Raw genomic sequence first — 14,764 nt, 5'->3', positions numbered from 1 at the left:
TAAATTGAGTAACTTATATTTTCTAAGAGAAAGGATAAACCCTGGTTCTGGGAAAGCCCTGTTCATCCAGGTTTGAATGAAGACAGGTTATATGGTAACCAAGGACTAGTTTTCCTTGAGATTTACTTGGAAGAACTATATTACTATTACTAAATACGTCATTTAAGCAGTTGAAATAATCAGAGACAGAAAACTGTTGGACTACTGGTTAAGATCTGGCCCCCTAGGATGACCAAGTGGAAGGGGGGTGAATATGGAGCTTTGGGGAAAGCAGTGTGATCAACATCAACACCACTGAGAGTCTTGCCTTGTCTGCAGGTGTCAACCTGGCCCAGGGCTTGTCTGCCCGGCGGTCATAGTCGGGAGAATCGGTGACTTCTACATACTCGTTAAACCGCAGGATCCTTCGAGCTTGTAGCTCTGCCACTGTGGGTCTCAGGCTGAGCTGCAGGAGGAAAGAGGGAAAAAGTGGAGATCAGTAAACCATTTATTGCTTCATGGTGGCAAGTTTTCTGTAGAGAACACTTCAAAGTTATGGTTAAATAAGGTCACTTTCAGGTATCAAAAAAAAAAAAAAAGGCAGCATCATCTCGGGAATTTGTAATGAGAACTAGAAAGCAGTGTGTCCTAATTTTTGAGACTATAAAAAATCATCATCGTTAGATAGGTCACATCTTTGACAACATGAGTATTATACTATTTCCCTCAACTTGTCTGGCATGGCGATAAAGATTTATCTGTCACCCATACAAGGAACATGCAGACCTGATAGTAACCCAGCTTCAGGATGGCTGGGTTGGTGGCTGAGTAGCCTAGACAAAAGCGGTGACACTTTCAGAAATGAGAATAAAAATCTGTGCCCCTACTATACCAAACCTATATATTCAGAAATGCACAAAGCTATGACACAGAGCAGTCTGGAGAAGGGTCTGCCTACAGCACAGCCCCTAGACAGAAGGACCCTCATGCTGACATTTATCCCCTGCCATAAAGACCACACTCAAGATGACGAGGGAGTATTGCTGGAGAACTGCCCTGCCGGCAGCCTTCATGACTCCGGTCATCACCGAGTTCCTCATTATGGTCTTTGTCCAATTCAAATTTATAATTATGATGAATCTTGCCAACCCTGTGGGTATTTACTGTCCTTTCTTGGTCCTTTCTAAAATCCCAAGAATAAGACCAAAACAATTCTGATGGATGAATGAAACCTAGCCCTTGGTTGACAGGCATTATCTGCTCTCTGCTATTGAGAGTCAAAGCCTTTGGAGGCTTTTTCCAGTTTGGAGATCTCATAGTATTTCCAGACAGGTGGACTTAGACCTCTATTATACTTAAAGGGCTTATTTTCAGTACCTTTCCTCACTTTATGTACTCTGTGTATAGCCAGACACTCTCCTCTTTGGACACATTCTTTACTTGCTTTGGCTCAGGGATGTGAACTGTGTCTGTGCTCTACAGTGAAAAAACAGGCCCTTTCCTGGTCCTGTTTCCTCCTGAGAAAAACCAGGGATGGAACTGCATTAGAGCTCTAATACTGCAAGGATTCAAGGACTCCAGAAGGCCTGGAACCACACCCTGAGCTCACTGGAGCTGGGATAGAGCAACTGTAGCTCCTGTCTTCATGTAGCTCTGACAGGCAATGGATAAAGGAGAGAATAATCAAAGTGGTGCGGTTGCATCCTGAGACGCCACATAATCTATACTGCTAGTATTTTTGCCTTTCTAGAGCAGATGAAAATAAGGAGGAAAAGAAACCCTTGTGCCTGAGGACTGGTCAGAATGCAAGTCCACTGGTCAGTGGCCACACAGATCAGAAATTCTCCACTCAGTCTTCCCATGAGAACTGTACCAGTCATGGGGTAGCTCCCAGGATTTACAGGATGACTTTCAACCTATGGCAGGGAGTACTGTATGGTGGGGAAAGGTGGGGAGGTGCTTCATGGAGGGGCCAAAGTGGATTGAAAAAAAGGCTCTATATATTCCAGAACTGAGCCCAGAGCAATGCAGAGGGGCGACCCCTTGTCTGTGGCTGGTAACTTAAGGGCCACTGAATGCTAGCATCATCATCCCTAGAAATTAAATTTAAAGAGTCTTTCAGCTTGAGCACTATTTGACATTTAGAAGCTTTGAGGGGGAAAAAAACCCAGAGAAATGAACTAAGGATATTTTCTTGCAAGGGGAAAAAAAAGCCTAAAACTTTCCAAATCCAGTCCCTATAACTTTTCCACAGGAGTGGAGTGTTTCCTGAACCGCCTTAGAATGCTTTTGCTCTGAACTCCCCAGCCAGCCCTCAAAAATGTGGGTCAGGCCACACACTTGACTGTGGTGCCATATTTTAGTCACCCTGCCCTTTTCCAGGTATGAAAAGTATATCTGAAGAATTATTACAAGGATTTATAATGAAATACATACTTGGAGAGTGCTTAATTTCTCCAAATACTATTATTTTAACACAGAAAAAAAAGAGTGATGGCTCTGGAATCAGATTTATATTTTCATAAATAAGTGGAAACAATCTTCTGAGTTTTAGAGCCATTTGTCAATTTGGGCAGTACTGGCAAACAGACTGTTGGACAGTCAAACTCACATAGTAAATTACCCAGTTCTGATATGGAATAGTGGCAAATCTTCATAGTCACAAAATACTTTTTTAATATTTCCAAGATGACATGGAAAGTGTGAGCATTTTTTAAAACTATTTTTTAAATGGAAATATATACATTTATGTGTTAATAATGGTTCTTGGAACAGCAGATTTTTGTATGATAGTTACAGTGTTTTGTTCCTCTTTGTATTTTAAAAATATTTTTAAATTTTTACACAATATATTTTTTTCATAGTAAATGCAATTTAAAAACCTTTGATTAATAACTTTTTGAAATTAACATGTAAATTTAAGTGAATTCATTTCATATACATTGCATTGGTTTTAGTGTCTACAATTACTTAGTAGACTAATAGGAATAATTATTCCTCAACATCAGATTTGAAGAAAGTGGATATATATTAAAAAAAAAAAAACACAAAGTATATCCCACAACATGAATGCTCATTAGCAGCCACACTGTCATCACCTTTCGGCTGAGCCTGCGTTTAAGTTCCATTTTTGCTTCTTGTTCTTCTTCTTCATTCTTTTCTGTTTATGAAGGGGGGAAAAGGCAAAATGACTTAGTTACTACAGATAATTTTACAATCAGAAAAGTCTACCAGGCCACAATTACTAGAATCTACCTGATACTGGTTGAACACTTCATTGATATCTTTAAAAAGTTGTCAAAAGATTTTGCAGAAAGATCAATCACACACAGAGACACAGATACAGACACACACACACACACACACACACCCCACATGCATATATGTGTATATAACTTTTTCCTTTGTAGGATTTGTTACTAACTTTAACTTTTTTTACTTCCTGATTCCTTGTTCTATTCTGAAAATCCCTAAGACTGCTTAGAATCTGGTGAAAGCCTTCTATTGCTGAACATCTCATGGGCTTAAAAGCACAATTTACCAGAATTCAGATAAAACTTTACTTCTGGATCTGGCCTTTATGTAAAAAATCTGAGACATATTAAAAGAGCAAATTAAAACCATCCAATGCATGTCTGAACTGCTGCTTTCCATTCAAGTCCAACCAAAATATTTGATCTGTCTTCCTTGGTTTCCATAGAAGCCGAATGTAAGCATTTCTTTGGGCTTTACTTTCAAACCAGAATGTTCTGAATGGGGTTATGGTGTACTGTGGGTAGAAATTATTTATTTTCTTGTGACTTTAACTTTCCAGAGTCTTCTCTTTCTGTAGTGCTTCACCAAGTAGTACAACTTAATGCTGTCCAACAGATGGGATTTTAAAAAAAGTTCAGAAGTTTTAAAGAAACAAACACCCTTTCAGCTTTTATCGGGTGCTTATTTAAGGAACTTCTTTCTTGCTTCCTGGAGCTCATCCTCTGGTGGACAAGTAAACACAGATTTTACTTTTTAGATACTAATGCTTATCAAAGATCATCTTTCAGAAAATGATGTCATGAATTCAATGGAAAGAAAGTCACATTGTATAAGGAATCAACTAGAAAGCTGAAGAAGACAAATCTCTTCTATGAAAAAAAATATATATTTGTGTGTGTGTGCGTGTCTGTTGCTAGGGATTGAACCCAGGGACTTGTGAATGTGAGGCAAGCACTCTACCAACTGAGCTATATATCCTCAGCCTTAATTATATTTGTTTTAAGAATTCAAATAGACTACCCATCATTAAGATTATTTGTATCATGAATAAAATATTAGCATTTAATATTTGCAACATCTATATTTGTTAAATGAACAGGGTAATTCTTTCTCTCTCCCTCTTTTTTTTTTTTTGGTGGTGCTGGGATTGAACCCAGAGCCTTGTGCATACGAGGCAAGTACTCTACCCACTGAGCTATACCCCCAATCTGAACAGGGTATTTCTATGAATTTTCCTCCTTTAGATAGGAAAAAGTTTCTACATTCTTCTGAAACACTAATTTGTAAGAAAAAAGATGATCAGTCTGGTGATTTAGACAGTATAACTGAATATAACTGAAATCACCCACAGGACAAAAAATGGATAAAGTGCCTGTATGTACCAAACAAGTTTGATTACAATTTAATTTCTTTACCATGAATACACTGTAGGTTTTTCATATATGAAGTGAAGCATGTATACTTACTCTTACAATATAACATAGGTTCAAATGATTACCTTATATGAATTGGATAAAGTTTGTGGACTATCAATTATACATAGACAAATGACAAACTTATGGTTTATGTGATTGAAATCAGAGTTTTACAAGGTGAGAGCTTTGATAATATTATTAATAAAAAGAAAAATATAACCCTTAGGACATTTTAGTCAACTCTTCCTACCCAGCCCTTATGCTATATATATATTTTTAAGGTACTTTTCAAAGACTTTTTTTTTAATCTAATACACCTCAAAGCTAACATACTGTGATTTTCATTTAATACATAAAATGACATTTCTTGGAAGGGAATATTAGTTAAGGCCATTGTACCACTAGGTGACAGCCAGTGATTTTTTTTTTTTTTAAAGAAAGCCAGTTGCAGTTGGGGAATTAAGTAAACAGGATTTTACCATCTGGGAATTCTTTTCTGACATCAGGAACTGGCTTCCTTACGTTTCCCACGTTGGAAATTGTACTTCTAAAGAAATTAGAGGAAGCGGGTGAGGTGGAGGGAAGCCAACTAGATCATTCTTCTGCATCTTATTGAAGAATCACTGTAAAATCTCTTGTAAAGAGTCAGGGTTAAGACTTAAGCTTGGTATTTAAAAAGTCACCTTGTTTTTTGCAATGTTTCCTTCACTCTTTGATTCATCAGAGGACTAATTGTAGAGCAAAATGTAAACTTTCCTGGTCACTTTAAACAAACAGAGGGGAATTCATGAAGGAAGTGATGGGGCTTATTGATAAATCCTGCTCTCAGTACCTCTCATCAGAGCAGAGGGGCGGACCCTTCAGACAGCCACAGGAAACATTTCCCATCAACACACAAACAATGCCTGGGGTCTAAGAGCAGTGGGCACTACGGAAACTGCCTGGCTAGTGGGAGTTGCCTGAGCATTTTATGGATGAGCTAAGAAAAGAAGAAAGAAAAGTACAGAAATACCAGCAACTGGAGTATTGTTATATTCTTGAGTCATTAATTCAGACAAAATGAGCTAAAAAAAAAAAGCCACATTTTTTTGGTTGGGTTTTTTCTCTTTTTGCTTTATACATGCTTCCGTGGGAGTGTTTTGAACAAATGAAATATACAAATACACATAAAAATTTGGTCTATGTAATATATATGGCATATATATGTGTATATGTATGTATATAGCTGGATCAGTGGATGGACAGAAATCAAGGAAGGAGTGAAATGGGACATGACCCTAAGAAATCAACTTGTCCTGTGGACTCTGATGAAAGCTATCAGCATTTACTGTCAGCTCACTCATGCTTATTATAGCAGTGATGGTTTCTGATCTGAGAAATGTTGAATGTTTTATGAATTAGTTTCCTACTCTGTCATGAAAAGAGCACCTAGTTAAAATGTGTCTTAAAAACAATACCATATCACACATAGATTTTTCTTGGAACAGAAGGTCATTGTTGCTGGAGGTGAAAACCGGGGGTAAAACATACAAACAAGAGCAGACAGTGTGGAAGAACCCAGAAGCAATGGGCTGAGCAGAGTGTTTTGCAAATGAAGCCATTCAGTCCCTGTGACTACAGTGGAAAGCTTGGGAAAACTGGTGAACAGAACTTCTACCAGTTCTTGTCTGCTTCCCTTGGCCACAGCATCCTGTGTCAGGAGATCATGAGCCAGTTATCAGCCTCTCCAGACTGGAAATGTGCCTTTTGTTTCCAGAATCAACACGAACTTAGAAGGAAGCAAAAAGAGCTGGAGTCAAATCTGAAGTTGACTTTGGTGTTTCACTCTTTCCCGAACCTCCAGGAAAACAGAGGGTACTAAGCCAACACAGCACTTAAGATCAACATGCAATAAATTTCCGGATCCATGAAACAGTTCCTCAAATAACCAAACTCCAGTGTGGTTTGGCACATTAGTCTCACAGGAGCAGGAAAGAATTACCCAGAATTTTCTTGGCTTTTTTTTTTTCTTTTCTAGGTATTGCATCAGGCATCCAGGGAGACCTAATCTCTGGGTTTTAGGAGCTTACAGTCTGCATTTGAGTTTATTTAAAACTTGATTCAACAAATGCTTCCCAGGAACCTATTATTGAAAACAGTGAAGCTTGGGATTTTGTTTCTTTGTCAAAATTAGATGTTGTTTTCATCATTCTTCCAAAAGGTCAAAACACAAATTTATCCTTTTCTTTTTTTAACACATGCACACACACACACACACACACACATATATACACACACACACAATACCTTCATTTTATTTGTTTATTTTTATGTGGTGCTGAGGATCAAACCCAGTGCCTTAACTACGTGAAGCAAGTGCTCTACCACTCAGCCACAACCCCAGCCCCAAATTTACCCATTTCTAGCCATATTTTTTTTCTTCTTTCAGACTGACACTTCTATACACTGATAGGCACTTACATCCTTTCTTGGGTTCTATTCCAGTTATGCTTACAAACAACCAGAAGAAAAGCATCATAAGAAAAAGATTCCATAGACCGGAGGATGTAGTCCTCTTATATTACATCTTTATTGTTGGGTTGCTTTAGCTATGGCAACTGTAGTATAAATATGTTACAAAAATCTTTCCTTCAGAAAAAAAAATAACTTAGGCTGGAGAGCATAGGTCATCCAGCAAGCCAAGAGAACTCTGTAAGCCTGGTTGAAAAGGATCTTTCTCTCGACAGCAGCTCATTACTATTGCACTACTATCCGGAGTTCTATCTATCCCTGTTCTTTGATATTTCATACAATAAAAAGCTTTTAGAAACTGTAGTTAGTAAATAAAACTGCGTCTAGGCTCCATTTAAAAATATCCATTTCTGAACTCTCTGAAGTTAGTAAGTACATCGATACACAAGGGCAGCACAAACCTCGTTTCTATTAGAGTTCCATATACTATCCTGTCAAAGAGACTAGAAGGAAAAATAAAATGGAAAAATAAAGTAGGAAAATGAATGAAGAACTCTTTAAGGGCCAAGAAACATTTTATAAATATCTCAAGAGGGAAGCAGAGTTAGTTATCACAACAAAGGAAAATGAAATGCACTGCAAAAGTCCTCTGACCAAACTTTTGTTTTAAATTAAGTAATTTGTTAAGCCTAGCAACAATTTGTATTATTAATGGTAAGATGGGAAGGCTTGATTCATTTCCTTGTGGATTCTTTGGCCTTTTCTTTGACAGTTATTTGCCAGTGCACTACAGCACTTCTTCCACTTAATATTTGGTGGGAAGAATATAAGGAATATATTCCATCTTTCTTAAAAACAATTGTTATTGCCACGATTCCAGCCTGCAGGCTCTCAGACTCAATGCCATCAAAGGAAACGTAAAATTAAAATATTATTTCTTAAATGCATGAACAGCTACATAGAGATGGGACATAAATAGACTGTCCAGTCAGTTGGTAGTAAACTAATATGTGATGGTTGCCTTTCTGCAAGTGGATGGTCTAAAGAACGAGTACACAAGGAATTTCTGAACAGCAGAGGATACTCACGTCTTAAGATATTTCTTTGTTCTAATTCTTCAGTTGTGGGCCTCTGGCTGAGTCTCCTAGATGACAAGAAGAATACACTACAGGTTACAAATGAGGCTCCTTTAATGGAGATGCAACATGAAGCAAAGCTAGATTGTTTTTTTCACTAGTTGAGAAATAAAAAATCCATTTTGTTATGCTTTTATTAAGGCCTTATAGTTATACATAATGGTGGGGTTCATTTAAAAAATTCCATTTTTCACAACTATGAAATAAAGCTGTCCTTTTCACCCGTTCACAGACCCCAGATTGTGGCTGACACTGATAACTACCCCCATTATCCATTCTGTCTTCCTCTGACGAACAGAACTTCCTAAGTTTTAGCTGCGTACCTGGCTGCAGACCTCAATCTCCTGGACTGCAGCCAAGTGTGGGGATGTGATTTGAATTCTGCCGTGGAGTGTTGAATTCTGCTATGGAGTGTGAGCCAGATGATGTAAGTTCTTCTTTTTACCCTTAAAATGACCGAGTGTGTTCCCTTCTTTCTCTTTCCCTCTTCTACAGGCTAGAACATAAAACATGGTGGTGTAATCCAGCTTTGAGCATGCAGAGGAAACTGTCCAAGGGGACAGGAGATCAATGAAACAGAATGAATCTGGGTGCTAGTCTTTGGGAGCCATGATTCCCAGCCATGATGCGTGGCCGGACAGTTAGGTGAAGCCTTGTTAGAACCACTGTACTTTTTGGTCTCCCACAGGAGTTTAGCTGACAGCCTAATTAACATGCGGTCATTCAAGTCTAAAAATTAGCTGCTGTTCAAGCGTTCATGCCCATTTAGAAATCGCTTAATCTATGCTGCACAGGGGTTTAAGTGAAATGCTGCTTTCGGGACCTCAAATGAATATTTACATATAATGTGATCTTCAAGATATATTGTTCCTTCTCCTCTGCCTTTAAGATAACCAAGGCTCATTTGGGATTAGGAGTTATCTATTTGTACATGAGAGCAGTATATCCTCATAAATCCCTTGTTCTCAGTCTTATTCATATGATTAATTTGTTGTTAGTAAGGAAAAAACTTCCTCAGGATGTAGGTTAAGTTTGTACAACTTAGACTAATATATTTGAAAGGTAATTTTACTATAATATATGACTAATTTGAAATGTTATGACTCTCATAGAAATGCAATGAATAAATGAGATTAGTGACATTTTAAATATGTGATTAAAATTTTTGTTAAAATCTAATCTTTATCAGAGCTACCTTGAAACTAAGTTGAGTAACTGAACCCACAAAAGAGCCCAGGGGACATCACTGCACTATATTTCATGCTCCCCTCCTACCCATGTGTCCTGTGCTACCAGTATATTGGGCTCTGTATCCAACCACACCTGTATCACCCCTCTTGTACTTAAGCTTGTTTCCTCCTTCCCCAATGCCTTTCTTTCCTTCTCCAGCTACTAAAACCCTGCAAATGGTTAAATCAGTCTCCTGAAGGTAGGTGTTTGTCCTGTCCTGTAAGAATTAAAGCTTCCTGATTCTTTCCCCCCACACAATGGTTACTCAAGACTATACATCCATGAAAACAGTAAATCATAAAGACAATCACAGCTACCTTTTATTCAAACTTTTAAAGTCCCAGGTATTATGATAGGTGCTTAACGTATACTATCAAGAGTCCTCACAACGATTTAGCAAGGTAGCAGCCAACTCCTACTTTATAGATGAGGAAATGAGATATCAATTAACTTGCCTAGTGAACACAAGAGTCAGGATTTCCATCTGTGGCCTTTGACTTTGATGTCTGTTCCCTAAGGCTGGACCTGTGGGTGAGTTATCTTTGAATGACAGGGATTAGATGTGCTGTGTGTGTGTGTTGGGAAACAATTCTGTAAAATTTACATGTTAATAATGGCAGACATTCTACTCCACTAAAAGTTTGTATACATACAGTCTTTGTGTTTGTTTACAAAGGCTTTTGAATTTTGGGGGTTGTAGTGAGTCCTAATTCACAAAAGCAAGAGGTACTGTCTCCATTGGATAACTAGACCTGGGATGGGAAGCTTTCGTCCATCCACCACAAATACACACCTCCATTCCCAGGCTCCCATACCTCCAGGAATCCTTGATGAAATGATGCTCTATGGGATTGCATGGGGTCAATTTTTCACATTATTTTTTTATCAGTCCTTCATTTTTGAGCACTTGGCTTGTTTTGTCATTGGTATATAAGTAAGCTTGTAATAAGTATCTTTATAAACATGGTTTTAAAAATCCGTCTGGAATATTTCCTTTTTATATATATATCTCCAAATAGAATTACCATGCAAAGAAATTAGACTGATTTATAATTCTCTTATCATACTGTGAAACTATTCTTCAAAAATACTGAGCAAGAATGTACATGTGTCCTATTTCTCTATAAACTTGCCAACATTGAGTTAGTTTTAAATGCGCTTTACTAGTTTAATAGATGTATAATAATTTAAGTTTATAATGAGAAACATTAAATTTTGTTGAGCCCTTACTGATCCAGGCACTAAAGAGCCTTAAGTGTATCATTTTATCTAAATCCTTGCAAGCTCCCGGGATAGTCACTTGTTTTAGGAGTGGATCCAAGCAGGGGCTCTTTCCTTGTTTTCCATACTGAGTTTCTGCAAGTATTTTCAAATAAGTTCTAAATAAGTCCACACCCTGGTATTTCTTCCTTTTCCTTTCTTTTATTTTTTTATGTTGGGGATCAAACTGAGGGCCTTCTGCACACTAGCCAAGTACTTTACCACTGGCTGCATCCCCAGCCCACACACTCTGATAGGAACAGACACATCTCACAATGGTTCTTATTAAGTTTATCACAGCCTTGAACATCTTCCAAAACCTGAGTGGAGGACACCTCATCTTGTCTCTGTAGATGATTTTTCTTTGGCCCACGTTGGGAGAGGTGACATTTATTCCTGTTTGGTTTCATTTTGTGGAATGAATACTTTATTGATGTCCTGATTCTGTCAAGTACATGTACTTTATCAATCCTCAGGTGATAAATAAAGTCCTGTGATACTTCATGCCACCCACACTCCTGATCAACCAGTCCACTAAATTTTCCTCACTGATAAAAATGTTTACTCTTTCTCTCTCCATTTATTAATTCCTTCCATTATGATTTTCTGGAGGTAGATTTTTTTGGGCCTCAGGTTAAATGAGTAGCTGAGTATTTAAAATGTACTTGTTGCTACTATTGTGAGTGTAATTTTCCTTATTCATTTGATTCTCTTGCTATGTGTCAATAATAATACAGATATAACGTTGATTTTCACAGATTAATCTTACATCTGTGAACTTGTTGAAATTATGATGTAAAAAAGTTTTGGTAGTTTTTCAGTTTTATAGGTATATAATGAAGTATAACAGTATTTCTTATAATTTAAACTTTCTTTTCATTAGAAATGATTGTCACTAGTCTTGTAGTATAAGAAGAGCAGGGAGTTTTTGTTTGCTTCTATTTTTAAAGAAAATAATTTTATAGTTTCTCCATATACTAAAATATTGAGCAATAATTTGGGGAAAAAACCCTATACTTCTGATTTATTTAGGATTTATAACACAAAATTATCTTTAAAATTTTAAAATTTTCAGATGCTTACTGAGATGAGCATATAATATTTTGCTTTCTTACCCCTTACTATGATAAGCTGTCACGATATTTTTTATTTTTAAGGAAAATGCATGAGTTTGCATTATTCTTACTTGCAAATATTGTTCTTTAAATTCTTCTTCATGGCCAAACATAAACAAAGGCAATAAAACAAATACTCAGAAAACCTAGAAGCATATTCTCTTACATGGTGCAATAAGTACAAAATAGGAGAGTATATATAAGAAAGCAGATTGGGCAGAGAATTGAGGAACAGAAATTCTAACCCTTGTCCTTCTATTAAATAACTGCAAGTCTTTCACAAATTTCATTAATCTCCCAGGCCTCAGAGAGGCCCCTGTGTTTACTCAGTAAGATGACAAGTCTGAAGGTAAAGTCTGTCCAGCTTGATGCTGCAGATCCCTTTAGTTTTCTTTTAGCTTGGCTAGCTCTTTCCTGAAGTAGGAAATGGTCAAAGTTTACGGTTGAAATGAAAAGACTAGAGTGAGAAACAGATCATCCATCAGTAAACTACTCTGAACGGCTTCCAAAGTCCTGGAGGTCGGGAGGTGTCTCAGAGCAGAGGGACCTTCAGGCCTCTTCGAGATTCCCTGGGAGACTGCGCCTTTCCTTCAGGTGGGCACCACAGCTGCCTCTGAAATTCTCGTGTCTTACCACAGCAAGATCTCGCAGAGGAACAGCCACTGGCCTCCAGAAGACCTCATGCCAGCTCTCCAGTGCTGCAGTGTCCACTTCCAAACCAGGATAGCAGCTTTCTCCCACCTCCAAACCCTGCTCTGGTATTCCAGATGGTTCCCTTCTCCTCCCTATGCACCCTGATAGGTACGCAGAGGGACAGAAGTCAGCTCTTAAATGTGCTTCAACAGAATAAAAAATGAGAGCATTGGCTTGAATTAAAACTGCCAGGTAAATGGACTTCTAAAGTCACTTGTGGCAAAAGCGGAAGTCCTACACAATGGCAGGAGGCAGAAAGAGATATCAGATGACCCACTTATTGGGAGTTAAAAGGGGGAAGTTGAGATGTGGGGGCAACGGTTACTCAACCTAGATGAAGCCAGGACATTGAGGCTAACATTGCTACAGTCTCACAGCACACGGGGCAGAACCTCAGGACACTCAGAGAAATGCCAGTGCATCCATGGAGTAGGCCAGGATTGGGCAAACTGTGGACCACAGGCCCAATCCTGTGGGCCACCATATTTAGTAAATAAAGTTTTTTTTTAAAACATGTCCCCACTCATTCATTTATATGTTTTTTTTTTTTTTTTTATGTCTGCTTTCCTATTACAATAGCACAGTTGAGTAGCTACAACACAGACTGTCTGGCCAGCAGAGACTAAAATATTCACTAACCGGTCCTCAAAGTTATGGTTGATGACCTCAAAGCCACTGGCTGGCTAACTAAAAGGCAGGTTCTGAGTGGTTTGCTCTCCAAGACCAACTTGCCAAGGCCTGAGGGCCAAGTGTGCCTGTACACAAGAAAGCCACAATGGCCCCAATCAGGTAAGAAACTCAGGGAGGAAGACCAGTATGAGCCAGTCCCAGCTGCATGAGGACCTGGGCAACTACCTGACGAGCTTGGTTCCGATCTGATGTCGGAGTTCCTGCCTCTCTTCTTCAGATGTGCGCTGCAGGATGTTTTTGTCTTCTAGTTCTTTCTTGGATGGCCTGTTGCCAAGTTTGATGGCAAGAGTGTCCCTTCGTCGTATCTTACTCGCCAAAGCACCTGAGGATTGATTGAAAAAGAGCAGAGATGCAGATAAAGCGCGTTTTAGCCTGTAGCACTCAGGTTACATGTGGCGTGGGCGTTCAACAGGGTCCAGGCCAAATTCTTTATCCACATGCAAGAGGGGAATCTTAATTAACCTAAGGAAGAGAGGATTTTGAGTTGGATGTAGTTCAGTTTGAAAGAACTGAAGACTATTTTTTTTTAAATGTTCTGAAAAATATTGGGACACCATGAAAAAACTTGGACATGTCACCTCATTATTTGGAAAGAGATAGTTGGAATTTATTTTGCTGATATGGTGGATCATGGAAATTACTGATTGCACAATGCTTTTTCTTTCTTTTTTGAAACTTATCCCCTCTCCTCATACTGTACAGTTAATCCTTGTCTCCTTCCTTCCTCCACTCAGACATGATGCTGGCAGAGTCTACCATTTATACAAATATTTTAACCCTCCGTTACCCAGGGGCCCCTGAAAAATCTCAGCAGATGATAGCTCACACCAGGTGGGTAACAATTTTTTTTTTTTTTTGCTCTGTACAAATTAGAGGGAATTCGACACACTTCTGTTTAGTCATGAATAGAATAATAAGTATTTATAATCTATAAATTAAATTTCACAGTGAATTCCCCTCAAGCCATCCTGCTCAAAAGCTAAGGGGAAATAAAAAAACAGCACATTCCACTTCTCCAAGTAACACATAAATGGTAGGCTTTGCTCCACTGTGGTGTCATTTCTTCTTAGAAGGTTCACAGTTGTACCTATGGTGGATGAGTGATGTTTTTTTTTAATTCTAAAAAAGATATTTGTCATTCCTGACTCATTCTTTCCTCCTCTCTCAGTAAACTGCAGCATAAAATGAGTGAAATTCTCTAACACTTTCCCAGGGTAAGCCAGTGAATCCCCCGCCTTGATTCTCTATCTTCAAGAATGGTCCCATGGTAGAAGGGCCATGTTTGGTCTTTCTGAAAAAGGACTCTGCCATTAGAAAGCTTTGCATCTTTTTAATTTTTTTATATACAGATACTAACATGCATGTTTACTTCATAATTTAATCAAAGCCTGATCCACCCCTGTTGTCTTTTTTAAAATTTAGCTGGACCTCACCAGCTAAAGTATGTTTCTAGCTTGAGAAAGGAAGATAAGGGGAATGAAGTCTTGGGGTGTCTGGCTGCTAATCAAGTTCTTGCTCATTCCAACACACAGCCACTGTT

General features: G+C 38.3%; 1 protein-coding gene across 10 annotated transcripts in view; it reads right to left on the bottom strand.

Annotated features, from left to right (window-relative positions):
* Positions 1 to 14,764, bottom strand: part of Phactr2 (phosphatase and actin regulator 2) — a 199,493-nt gene that overhangs the window by 30,571 nt on the left and 154,158 nt on the right. For all 10 annotated transcript variants that reach the window (XM_048799305.1, XM_048799321.1, XM_048799290.1 and 7 more), the window contains 4 exons: positions 13,390 to 13,546; positions 8,189 to 8,244; positions 3,078 to 3,139; positions 308 to 445 (listed from right to left, as the gene is read on the bottom strand). In XM_048799305.1, coding sequence (XP_048655262.1) covers positions 308 to 445; positions 3,078 to 3,139; positions 8,189 to 8,244; positions 13,390 to 13,546 — 413 coding nt within the window. The remainder of the gene's footprint in view (positions 1 to 307; positions 446 to 3,077; positions 3,140 to 8,188; positions 8,245 to 13,389; positions 13,547 to 14,764) is intronic.

Source organism: Marmota marmota, unplaced genomic scaffold (assembly GCF_001458135.2).
Source record: "Marmota marmota marmota unplaced genomic scaffold, marMar, whole genome shotgun sequence".
NCBI classification, from domain to species: Eukaryota; Metazoa; Chordata; class Mammalia; order Rodentia; family Sciuridae; genus Marmota; species Marmota marmota.
Note: the sequence above shows the minus strand (reverse complement) of the source record. Positions and strands in the feature narration are given on the sequence as shown.